This window comes from Desmodus rotundus, chromosome X, assembly GCF_022682495.2.
Source record: "Desmodus rotundus isolate HL8 chromosome X, HLdesRot8A.1, whole genome shotgun sequence".
NCBI lineage: Eukaryota > Metazoa > Chordata > Mammalia > Chiroptera > Phyllostomidae > Desmodus > Desmodus rotundus.
Genome location: NC_071400.1, coordinates 63,418,703 through 63,429,868, shown reverse-complemented (window position 1 = coordinate 63,429,868; position 11,166 = coordinate 63,418,703). Strand labels below are relative to the sequence as shown.

The following is an 11,166-nucleotide window of genomic DNA, read 5'->3' as shown; positions in this document are numbered from 1 at the left end:
CTCTGTTGTTTTTCTATTTTCTATCCCATTTCTGCTTGCTTTGTGATTACTTGGTTCTTCTTTTTCTAGTTTCCTGAGGTAGAAGGTTAAGTTATTAATATGACTTGTCATATGGGCATTTATAGCTATAAAATTCTCTTTAAACATTGCTTTAGCTGCACCTCATACATTTTAGTGTGTTGTGTTTTCGTTTTCATTCAATTCGAGATGTTTTCTAATTTCCCTTGTGATTTTTTTCTTTGACCCATTTGTTGTTTAGAAGTGCGTTAATTTCCACATATTTGTGAATTTCACAAATTTCTTTCAGTTGTTGATTTCTAATTTCACCCCACTGTGGTCAGAAAACATCCTTTGATTGATTTCAATCCTTTTAAATCTATTGAGGCCTGCTTTGTGATTTAGCATATGGTCTGAACAGGAGAATGTTCCTTGTGCACTTCAGATAAGTGTGTATTTTGCTGTTTTGGGTGCAGTGTTCTACAGATGTAACGATGCTTTTTTAAATGCAGATTTTTAGGCTATGTTCTCTGAGGTTGATTCTTCTGCCCAGGGACTGGTATCTGTATTGTTAATAAGTTCCTCACATCTTTTACGAGCAGTACAGCCCAGAACCCAGGGGCTCGGAACCCATGGACCCACGCGTCGCCCACTTCTGGCTTCATTTGATTTAAATAATTGCACGCTAGTAACTATGTTGGTGCCATCCATTGCTCCGATCAATTTTTCTATTGCTCTAGTCTTGCTGCCAGGTCAGCGGAAAGAAGACTCGGTTCTCAGGCTCGGTTTTCGATTCTGCCTGGGCCTTGCTGAGGAGGGATTGGTTTGCCTGGGCATCACGTGGCGCTTGGCCAGATGATGGCGGGCGCCGGGGAAGATTTGAGAGCCGTCTTCGGAGCTGGCGTTCGCGCTGCCCTGGAGGCCTGGCCTGCCTTGCAGGTGAGAGGGGCCGCGGCCCGGGCAGGGGCCCGGGCCGGGAATGGTTAGGGCCTGGAGCAGAATAGGAATTGGCCGGGATTGGCGCTTGACGCTCGGCGGCACAAGTGGCGAACTCCTACGTCACCTCAAGCGAGTTCTTTCTCCGGGCTGACGTGGTCCACTTGGGCCTATGTTCACAGATCGCTGTGGAGAATGGCTTCGGGGGAGTGCATAGCCAGGAGAAGGCCGAGTGGCTGGGAGGTGCGGTGGAGGAGTACTTCTTTCGCAATGGTGAGTGTGAAGCGCTGCGACTTGTGTGTGTGGGGTTGATGGTGTTAGGGAACGGGGGAGCGTGGAGGCTGGAGCAGAAGGCAGGTGTTGGAGAGTCCGCATTTACTCTTGAGCAATTGTCGGTTGGTACCTGAGGGCTAGGTGGAATGAATACAGGCTTTGGAGTCAGAATCCTGAAGTCAGATAGATGCCTTTCAGGGGTATCACCCTGGACAAGTCATTTTACGTCCGTGAGACTCACTTCCCTAATTCTTAAAATGGGTATAAGATCCATCCCCGAGTCACATAATTTTACTTAAAATTTTTCTGCAGCAACTTTCATAAAGTAAAAAGAAGCAGGTGAAATTAATGGTATTAAACTCAATATATCCAAAATATTTCAACATGTAATCATTATAAAATACTATTAATGATATGTTGTACATTTTAGCATTAAATTTTCAAAACCTGCCGGGTGCCCTGGCTGGTGTGGCTCAGTGGATTGAGCGTGGGCCTGCGAACCAAACGGTCGCCGGTTCTATTTCCAGTCTGGGCACAGGCCTGGATTCCGGGCCAGGCCCCCAGTAGGGGGCGCATGAGAGGCAACCACACTTGGATGTTTCCCTCTCTTCCTCCCTGCCTGTCTCTCTAAAAATAAATAAAATCTTTAAGAAACACAAGCCCTGCTGGGTATTTTGCACATTTAGCACATCTCAGTTTGGCCTAGCCACATTTTAAGTGCTCAGTAAACACATTTGTCTATTTGAACAACAGAGATCTACACCTTTGTTGTGTCTTGAGGATCGTTTAAGAAATAAGGGGCCCTGCAGAGGGCCTTTTGCATAGTATTAGTTTTACAGAATTCTTCATTCAGTTTTTTAGTCTTGGAGATGACATTAGGCAAAGACCTTTTTTCTCAAGAAGATTACAATCTAGTGAGGGATCCATATAAAGTAAACAGGCATTTACACACAGGGTAGAAGGTGTTCAGTAAAGAGGAACTCAGGGTGCTTGGGTAACATAAGAGTTGGGAGGAGGTTTCTCTTGGAGACTGTTAGAGGAGGTGGGGATTGAGCTGAGGTTTTTTTAAAGATTTTATTTATTTTTAGAGAGGGGAAAGGAGGGAGAAAGAGAGGGACAGAAACATCAATGTGTGGTTGCCTCTTGCATGCCCCCTACTGGGGACCTGGCCGGCAACGCAGGCATGAGCCCTAGACTGAGAATCCAGCTGGTGACCATTTGGTTCATAGGCCAGCACTCAGTTCACTGAACCACACCAGCCAGGGCTGGGCTGAGTTATAAGGGATAAGAAAGAGTTAACTAGTTGTGGGAGGCAGGGATAGCAACATTCAAATGAGTTCTGTGGTATGAGGAGATTATGTTATATTTGGAAAGTGGTAGGGTGCTCAGTACTGGAGTTAAGTGTGTGTACGTGCACGTGGCTTTGGGTGTGTGGAGGAAAGGACTGGTAGAGAGTGAAGCAGAGGGTTGGGGAGGCCCCTGGAAAAGGGTAGGATGTGGAAGGCCTTACATGCCTTTGATTTTGTCCTTTAGGCCAGCGTTGACCAAACGGCATAGTATGGGAGAGTAGTTCTGTTAGATGTTCATTGAGGAAAAAGATTCTCTAGTTAAATTATGTAAGAAAAGCACTTTCCTTCAGCTCCTACTTAAGAGTCACAAGAATCATTAACATAGTGAAGGCTTGGATAAGGATAAGAGTTAACAGGAAGCCTGTTTGCCTTTGTTTCCCTGCTAGCTTTCTAGACAGATTGCTTTAAAACCCAGCAGGACAGTTACTTCCCAAAAGCACAATATGAACACTGCAGTAGGTGAGAAAAATTAATCGGCAGGTTCTAAGGTGAGTAATAGAGTGGGATTTGCTGACTAGGAAGTTCAAATAGTAATCAGTGTGGAGCAAGGACTGGAGAGGGAAAGACTGATGAGGAGGCTGTTTCTGTGTAGAAAATGATAATGTCCTGAACTAGGGCAGTGGTGATAGTCATGGAAAAGAATGGGTGTATTAGGGACTTGGAGATGGTTTGGCTGTAGAGGAGGAAGGAAAAGGAGACAGGTTTCTGGTATGAGTGCCTGGATGGATGTGGATTGGGTGCCTTTCATGGAACAGAGGAACCCTGCAGGATGGGAAGCAGGTTTTAAGGGTAAGGTGATGAGTCTGGCTTTGGATATGGAGGGTCTTAGGCACGTGTGAAACAGGTAAAGCATAGTTTGGGTTGGAGACAGATTTGGGGGATATTAGGTTAGAGTGTTTGGGAATGCCAAGGGGGTGGATGAGGTCTCCCAGAGGGAAAAGAGAGCGAGGAGCTTTGTGGAAAAGAGAGCGAGGAGCTTTGTGGAAGACATTCTTTAGACATTTTCTAATTCAGAAAAAGAATATGGGCCCATGAGGTAACTGAAGCCCTGAAAGGGAGGCTTAGCCAAAGTCACACAATAGGATGTTGATGTCAAGGCTATGATATTTCATCATCGCAAGTGCTTATGTCCATTTCTTCTTACCTATGCCATTGGTCTGTGGCCTCCTGTATCTGTGGAGCCACAGTTATGAAGGGTCTTTCATGTTCAAACCTGGACATGCAGAGCACTTCAGCAAATAGAAGGCTCACTGTTTGGATCCTTACTCACCAACCAGATGTGAACCCAGCACATAGGTATTGAAGAGTAGCAGGCAGGAGTGATGAAATTGGTTGGTCTTTGACCAAAGGGCCCTATTCTTTCCTACTCAGCTGACTTGGAGCTAGATGAGGTGGAGGACTTCCTTGGGGAGCTCATGACGAACGAGTTTGATACAGTTGTGGAGGACGGGAGTCTGCCCCAGGTGAGCATGTCATGGACACAACCGCCATCTCTTTGCCTGCAGTCTTTCTTCTCCCCAAGTATTTTTTTAGGCTAAGACTCTTGGCTCTAACCATTCTTTTCTCGAGTCTTGCATAAGAGCCTTTTCTGACCCCCTATTGCCTAATGGGAAATGTAGTCTTTCAAACCCTACTTCTTCTCTTTTCTCTTGAGACATTATTCTCAGCCAGGTCTATTCCTCATCTGCATCCCAAGGGCAGGTCAGGCCAGGTACTTTTTCACCCCTGCTCTGGTTAACATCACTCCCCCTACTGGGATTGCCTTCCCTGCTAGGAGGCCCTCCTTCAGTGTCTCAGGCCTTTATCTGAGCCCTTCATAGGTGGTTCCTTCATTTGTGAACTTGGGGAAGAAAAGAGCCCCATTCTCTTCTGGAAAAATCCAAACCCTTCCCCACTCTTTCTGCAAACATGGGCTGTTGTGGGTTCTATAGACAATCCAGCTGGCTGAATGTTTTCTTGGTAGGTGAGCCAGCAGCTGAATACCATGTTCCACCACTTCCAGAGGGGTGATGGGACTGCTCTGAAGGAGATGGCTTCCAGCATCACCCAAAGAAAGTGCAGGGTTAGGGCCACCACACTTAAGACAACCAGAGAGACAGATGAGGATGATGCGGACAGCGTGGAGGACATGGAGGTAAAAGGGTTGCCCCTTGGGTGGGGAGATGTAGGTATTTTCAATTTTCTGGGAGATCAGCTAGTATCATAGGGAAGTGATGGGGGTGGGATGGCAGTGGTTGTATTATTATCTAGAGAGGGCAGGGAACTTTCCTAAGGTCATGCAGCCAATCCTTGCAAAGTTGGGAGAGCCTGGATCTCTCATTGGCCACAGCTGGGAGGCATCGTATTTAGCTGTTTTTTTTTATTTCTCCTCCAGGTCACAGCTACGAATGATGGGGCAGCTGCCGATGGAGTCTGCCCCAAGCCTGAATCCTCTGGTCCAGACTCCCAGACTATTAAGGAAGAGGATATAGTGGAGGATGGCTGGACCATTGTCCGGAGAAAGAAATGAGTGGGTCTGGAAATGGTTTGGGCTCTTATTTGCTAGTTGTTTTTGAGATTTTTTTCGAGGCTTGTGGGCCTTTGGACTGGTTATCCCATCTCCACCCTCTCCCTCTTCCCCTGTCAAGCTTCCTCCAGGGGAAGAAGAGCCCTAGGATCCTTGGTCTTGGGGTGGTAGGGCCTGGTTAACCACACCCCCTAGGGTCATAAGTTACCATCTGAATGAATGATGATGCCTGGTTTCCCAGCGCAGTGCCTTGGGTGCAGTCAGTGGGAAGAGAGAAGGGTGAGTGGGTGTGGCTGTGGCTGAAGTAGCTGAATGCTGTTTGAGAGCGGACAGGTAGATTTATGAAGGGAGAGGACCAGCAGAACCAATATTTTCGCTGGGTCAGGAATAGTGAGATGAACATGCAGCAGGGAGAGATTCATTGATGATGTGAATGAAAGTTATGACACCTCTCCCACTTCCCTGCTGCACACACACACAGCAGGAGCAGCAGCAGCTCTGTACCCCTGCCAAGAAACTGGAACCTCCCAGGGACACTCCCTTCTTGCAGCCCATCCTCCAGCCCTGGGTTCCTTCAGGAATTCTAAGACCTTGGCAAGGTGGTGAGCTTGGGTGACCTGGGCTTTGTTTTTTGTTTCCTCCAACCTCTTTCCAAACTCTTCATCTAATTCCATTGAAGTCCAGGGATGAGGCCTAAGACCTGAATAAATAATACCTTAATGTCTAATCTGTTGCTTGACCTGTTGTAAGTAGCCTTGGAGTCATCCTTCTGGAAGCTGAGGTTCAAAACTCAGCAAGGGAGCAGTTTTGGGGCCCACCCTAGCAGTCCGGGACTTTGGACAAACAGACAGACAAGTGGAGCACAGCAGTGCTCTGAAAGTTTCCGTAAGCCTGAAATAAACTGTATTTTTCTTTAAAAAACAAAACCAAGAGTATCCATTGTTCTCCCCCCTGTTCCCCTGTCCTGCCCGGTGGCCCTGCCATGGGTCTGGACGATAAAATAATGGGTAGCCTTGGGGCTGGGTAGAAGCTGTAAGCCATGGGGAGGCAGGAAGGATCCGGTCACTGCCCCACCTAGCATACATGTGGAGACACTGGCTGAAGGGGCAGGGGTGGGCCAGGGCCAGGAACTCACTGGAAGAACTGGCACTTGACTCCAGGTGTCCTGCCTCTGGTACTTTGGGGTGAATTGGGTGGAGGCAGGATCTGCAGGGTATTGAGGGGATGGGGAAAAATGGCCTAATTCAGGCAGGTCTAGCAACGATTCCCACCCCCTCCCTGTGGACAGGGATTACAAAAATTTAACATCACTAGGAATATTTTTTAAAAGCCCACGTTTTGTGAAAAGATGAATTTAAAAAAACCCAAGACCCAGCATTTGGGATTGCAAGTGCCCATGATGGGAGTTCAAGTATTAACTGAGCTGGGAGGGGAGAGGGCTGGGGCCCCCCATCGGACATGGGCAGCTAGAGTGTGGGGCAGGGGGCCCCAGTTCTTCCCAAACCCTCTAGGTCTTATCTCGGGTCTGGGGGCCTTCAGAGGGTTCAGCAGTGGCTCCTGAAGCTGCCACCTGTGCCTCCTCCATCTCCCTGTCCTCAGACAGTGTGGGCCCTGGGCAGAACGTGTCACCACGGCCTGCCCGGCCAAGCACAGCCATCCAGCGCCGCTGCAGCTCCTCTGTCTCAGGACTGAAGTACCAGCTCAGGTGGCTCTGGGTGATCTTGAAGACGTGCCGTCTGTCAGGCCGCTCTCCTGCCTCAGGAGGCCCCACCTCAAAGCCAATGAGGGGCAGGCTGCGCTGGGCTTTCACATCCTGGGGAAATGACAGAGCCAGGGTCACCTTGGAGTTTGGCTTCTCACCAGCTTTTCACCTGCTAAAACCCCTCTTTTCCTTCAGTTGCTCAAGAACCTTCTAAGGCTCCACTGAGAGCAATAGGAAAATGTCAGAACTGGGGTTAGGATGCAGGTTGGGCTCAAATACCCGTTTCCTCCTATACCCTAAAACAGCTGGGCTAGTCTCGTTAGTGTATACCAAAGTTTTCAGGCCTTTGCCTAGGCCGTTGTCCACACTTACATGTTTACCCCATTCAAATGGGATCTAGCAGTGCCCCATCTGCACTCTGGCTTCCTCCAGGAAGCTAGACCCCTCCCATGACTCACCCCACTTTCCCCTACATACATTGGCCCACAATGCTTATTTCTAGATAGTCTTTATCTCACAAGGGTGGGGGTTGTGATTTCCACTTAGGCTCCCCCAATTTGCCAAGGCCGAGGAGAAGTCAAGGAATGAAGGGAAAGGGCTGAAAGGACCCAAGGGAGTAGGATGCACACCTGAGGGGCTCCATAGATGTACAGCACCAAGGGTTCATTTTCAGGGACCACAAACCATGCCTTGTGCCAGCCTTTTCCGCCTTTCTCCATGTAGTGCAGGAAGCTGCAGATGACGCTGTTCTCTGCAGCCACTGAAGCCTGTTTCTGTGACCAGAGATATAGGGGACATCAATGTTGATAGAAGGCCTAGCCTGGCTCCTCTGGGCTTCAATACCCCGTCAGTGTAGGTACTGCTATGCCCATGCTTCAGGTGAGGACGCTGAATTCAGGTGGCAGTGCTGACTTGCCCAATGTCTCCCAGTGAGTCAGTCCCGCCATGGCTGCTACCTCTTCTAGTTAGGTGGGAGGTGTGTGCAGCTCTCAGCAGGGACACCTGAATGCCAGTCAGGCATTCTTCTATCAGTCCATTTATTCCTCAAGTGATTTATGCATTTATACCTCACCTTTTTGTCATCTTTTGTCACATATCCATTCCCTATACTCAGTGAGAGGCAATCTAGCATTGTGGTTTAGGGGCTGGGGGCTGGATAAGGCAGAGTGGCTCAGAATCCCAGCTCTAGGTGAAAATGTATTGACTTGGAAAGAAAGCACGTAGAGCTATTATAAGGATTAAATGAATTCATAGATGCAAAGTACTTAGAATAGTGCCTGGCACAGAGTAAGGGTTCTTTAAATGTTAAATAAAATAAATACCTCGATTTGGTTAAGAAACAAAACCAAAATGTGCACGCGCCTAGAAAGATAGGAAGCATAAGTGTTAGTGGTTATCTAGTGGGTAGAAGAAATAGGGTGCTTTTATTATTTTTGTTTATATTGTCTAATTTTCTCCAGTGCACATGTCCTACTTTATAATAAGAAAAGAATTTGTTAATTAAACATGCAAGCTCTGCCACTCACTGGTTGTATAACATGGGTTAATAACCTCCTTGGGCCTCAGTTTCCGCATTTGTATAATAGGGATAGTAATAGCATGGATAGATTAATTACTGCAAGATTAAATGTCTAAAGCACTTAAATAAAATACTGGCTCATTCACTCACTCTTGCATTCATTTTACTCACTCCAAGCCTGGATGTTCCATGGATGTACATGGCACCATGCGGTTTCAGAGATAACCAGGCCTCAGTCACAGTGGGTGGTGGCTGGGATCCATGTGGTTCATGTGTGAGGGTTAATGGTCACAGGCCTGGCTCTTACCTCCAAGATGGACCTCCGGCGCTGAGGCGTATGCTGGCTGCAGGCTGGGCTACTCCCAGGCACCCCGTGCAAGGCCACGTAGCAGTCAGTGCACACACGGTTGGAGCGGTTGTTGTCATAGATGAGGCGGGCCCGGAACTCGGAGCACTTCCCACAAACCACCTGGAGTGGCAAGTGGGCAAGAGATGCCTGATTCCAGAAGGCCTTCCCCTTCAGTGTATCAATTCCCACAGCTGACTCATGGCCTCTTCCCCACTTGGACCATGCCCTCTCAGAAGTGGGCCTTCAGGCTGCTGGCCCATCCCCTCCCTAGCTCTGCCCCTGCCTCCCAACACTCACATGCCCGCAGGCCTTGCAGTGGTGCCTGCGCTTGGTGATGGAATTGAAGGGCTCCTGGCAGCGCATGCACATGGTGACTTCCTTTTCTCGGATGGGTGTAGGTGCCCGCTTCCCTAGATCCACGTTCTGGAGAGAGGGCCAGGTCCCAGGTCAGAGACAGCTACTCCCCCGTCCAGTTCAGCCAACCCTTGCGCCTGCCCCAAGACTTGGTTTATCATTAGGAGGCAACAGATACATTCAGAAGACCTGTGTTTGAGTCCTGCCTCTATCCCTACCTCACTGTGCTACTGAAGACAAGTCCCTTCTACTTACTGGGCCTCCATTTCTCCAGTAACTTTTCTGTGGCCCTACCAACAGAAAACTGCTTTTGAAGTCATGCACTGCCTCTCTGATCTTTATTCTCTGGGAAGGGGAGAGGAGCATCTCAAGGTAAGGTGGGGACTTGGAGGCCCAGTGTAGATGGAAGGCATGAGGACTCTTACTGGAGAGTTAGGGGGTGTGTCTTCATCTTCCCTGTTTGTTGAGTTCAACAGTTTGAAGGTCTCCAGCGTCTGTTCATGCTTCAGAAGGGTGGAGTTGATGGCCTGGGGAGAAGATATAAGAAATGAGAGGTGAGATCACCTCACAACCCACCCATTTCCAACCTCACCTCATTATCTTATGACCTAGCCCAGAGTCAGAAAAGTTGGGTTCTAGGCACAGCTCTGCTCCTTGCTAGTTATACAACCTTGAGCAAGTCCCTTCCTATATCCAGGTCTCAGTTCTTTTTTTGTTTGTTTGTTTGTTTTTAGAGAGAGGGGAAGGGAGGGAGAGAGAGGGAGAGAAACATCAATTGGTTGCCTTTCATATGTGCCCTGACCAGGGATTGACCCGCAATGTAGGCATGTGCCCTGACTGGGAATCAAACCCACAATCTTTCCTTTTGCAGCACGTAGCCCAATCAACTGAGCCACACCAGTGAGGGCTCAGTTCTTATATTTGTGAAATGGGGGAGGGGGATCAGTGGCTGCAAAATTGCAGAAGGCCTTCCTAGCCACCGTCTGGGCTTAACTCACTGGAGTTACACTCTCAGAGGAGCCAGCTCTCTAAAGGAAGAATTTGTGAGTTTCTGTTTAACATCTGGACCTCAGTGAGCTTATCTGTAAAATGGGGATGGTAAAGTTTGTTGTCCAGGCCCATACCGGTCAGATGTGAGTATTAGGAGAAAGTTCACCAACCCCTGGGAGACCTGTTAATACTCCTCCAGCCCCCTACCACAAAGCCTTCTTGGATGTTACCTGGACCCAGTCTTTCTTTTCCTCCTCAGTCCTTGGGGGCAAAAAAAAAAAAAAAAAAAGATGTTGGGTTAGGCAGGCCAAGCAAAAGCAATTGGAGTGGTAAAGAGCAAATGTTTTGGAGTCAAAGAGACCTGTGTTTGACCCTCTCCTCCTTCACTTATAACTTATGTGACCTTAGGCACATCAGTTAACCTGTTTGCGCTTTTTTATTCAATAGTTACTAATACCTTCTAGACTCGGTGCTAGGAACATGGGCCTCAGAGAGGTCCCTACCCTCAAGGAACTCATGGTCTGAGGTTGGGGGAGAGACAGGGACAATACAAGGGTATCAGTGCTGTGAGAGTGAAAATCGGGCTGAGGAGTCCAGAAGAGGAGACCTGCCCCAGCCTGGAGTTTGAGTGGGGGCTGGTACACAAGGGTTTCCTCAAGGAGGCGCTAAGCTTCAGGTAGAGGGATAAAGGTGAGGTGTGTAAAATAGTATGCAACATACAACAAACCATCAATAGTTCCCTCTTGCTGGAATATCAAGTTTGAGAAAGGAGGGTAGTTTATTTTTCTTCACTTGTAAAATGGAGATGACAAGTATTCGTCTGGGTTGTTCTGAACAGTAACTGAGGTGACACACACATGCCCAGCATAATTCCTGGTACACTAGGTGCTCAATTAGTGTGAATTTCCCATTTTCTTTGCCTTTCTCCCCCAACTACTGTTTGCTCTGCAGTTTCCAAGACCTCTGCCCTGGTTGCAGCTCCATCAAATGTTCACTAGGAATTGGACCCAGCCTCTTGGCTGATTCCCTCCTGGTCTCTTCTAATCCCCTTCCATGTCTACACTTCAGATATAAAAAGTATTTTTCTACTGTGAAAATATAAGAGTATATACCCTTAGAACCACTTCATGAAAAACTAAGGATGTGAAACAATATTTAGCTATAAGTATGTCCACTGCAGTGCTATTTATT

The 11,166-nt window shown here is 48.0% G+C and overlaps 2 protein-coding genes across 3 annotated transcripts in view; one reads left to right on the top strand and one right to left on the bottom strand.

Moving 5' to 3' along the window:
* Positions 1 to 801: 801 nt before the first annotated feature.
* TSR2 (TSR2 ribosome maturation factor) lies at positions 802 to 5,788 on the top strand. The gene is made up of 5 exons (XM_024564398.3): positions 802 to 936; positions 1,116 to 1,206; positions 3,927 to 4,018; positions 4,519 to 4,689; positions 4,930 to 5,788. The coding sequence occupies exons 1-5, from the start codon at positions 853 to 855 to the stop codon at positions 5,062 to 5,064; spliced, it is 573 nt and encodes a 190-aa protein (XP_024420166.1). The 5' UTR covers positions 802 to 852; the 3' UTR covers positions 5,065 to 5,788.
* Positions 5,789 to 5,946: 158 nt separating this feature from the next.
* Positions 5,947 to 11,166, bottom strand: part of FGD1 (FYVE, RhoGEF and PH domain containing 1) — a 39,133-nt gene continuing 33,913 nt past the window's right edge. For both annotated transcript variants that reach the window (XM_024564367.3, XM_053917389.1), the window contains exons 13-18: positions 10,206 to 10,236; positions 9,411 to 9,512; positions 8,929 to 9,054; positions 8,590 to 8,751; positions 7,393 to 7,536; positions 5,947 to 6,874 (exon numbers count right to left, since the gene is read on the bottom strand). In XM_024564367.3, the coding sequence (XP_024420135.2) occupies positions 6,569 to 6,874; positions 7,393 to 7,536; positions 8,590 to 8,751; positions 8,929 to 9,054; positions 9,411 to 9,512; positions 10,206 to 10,236 (871 nt within the window). In that variant the 3' untranslated portion in view covers positions 5,947 to 6,568. The remainder of the gene's footprint in view (positions 6,875 to 7,392; positions 7,537 to 8,589; positions 8,752 to 8,928; positions 9,055 to 9,410; positions 9,513 to 10,205; positions 10,237 to 11,166) is intronic.

Bases quoted from the DNA above. Each gene is read 5' to 3' on its own strand.
- TSR2 (XM_024564398.3), top strand. From the start codon at position 853: ATGATGGCGGGCGCCGGGGAAGATTTGAGAGCCGTCTTCGGAGCTGGC. The intron at 937-1,115 runs GTGAGAGGGGCC...CTATGTTCACAG, and splicing joins AGGCCTGGCCTGCCTTGCAG to ATCGCTGTGGAGAATGGCTT. The intron at 1,207-3,926 runs GTGAGTGTGAAG...TTTCCTACTCAG, and splicing joins GGAGTACTTCTTTCGCAATG to CTGACTTGGAGCTAGATGAG.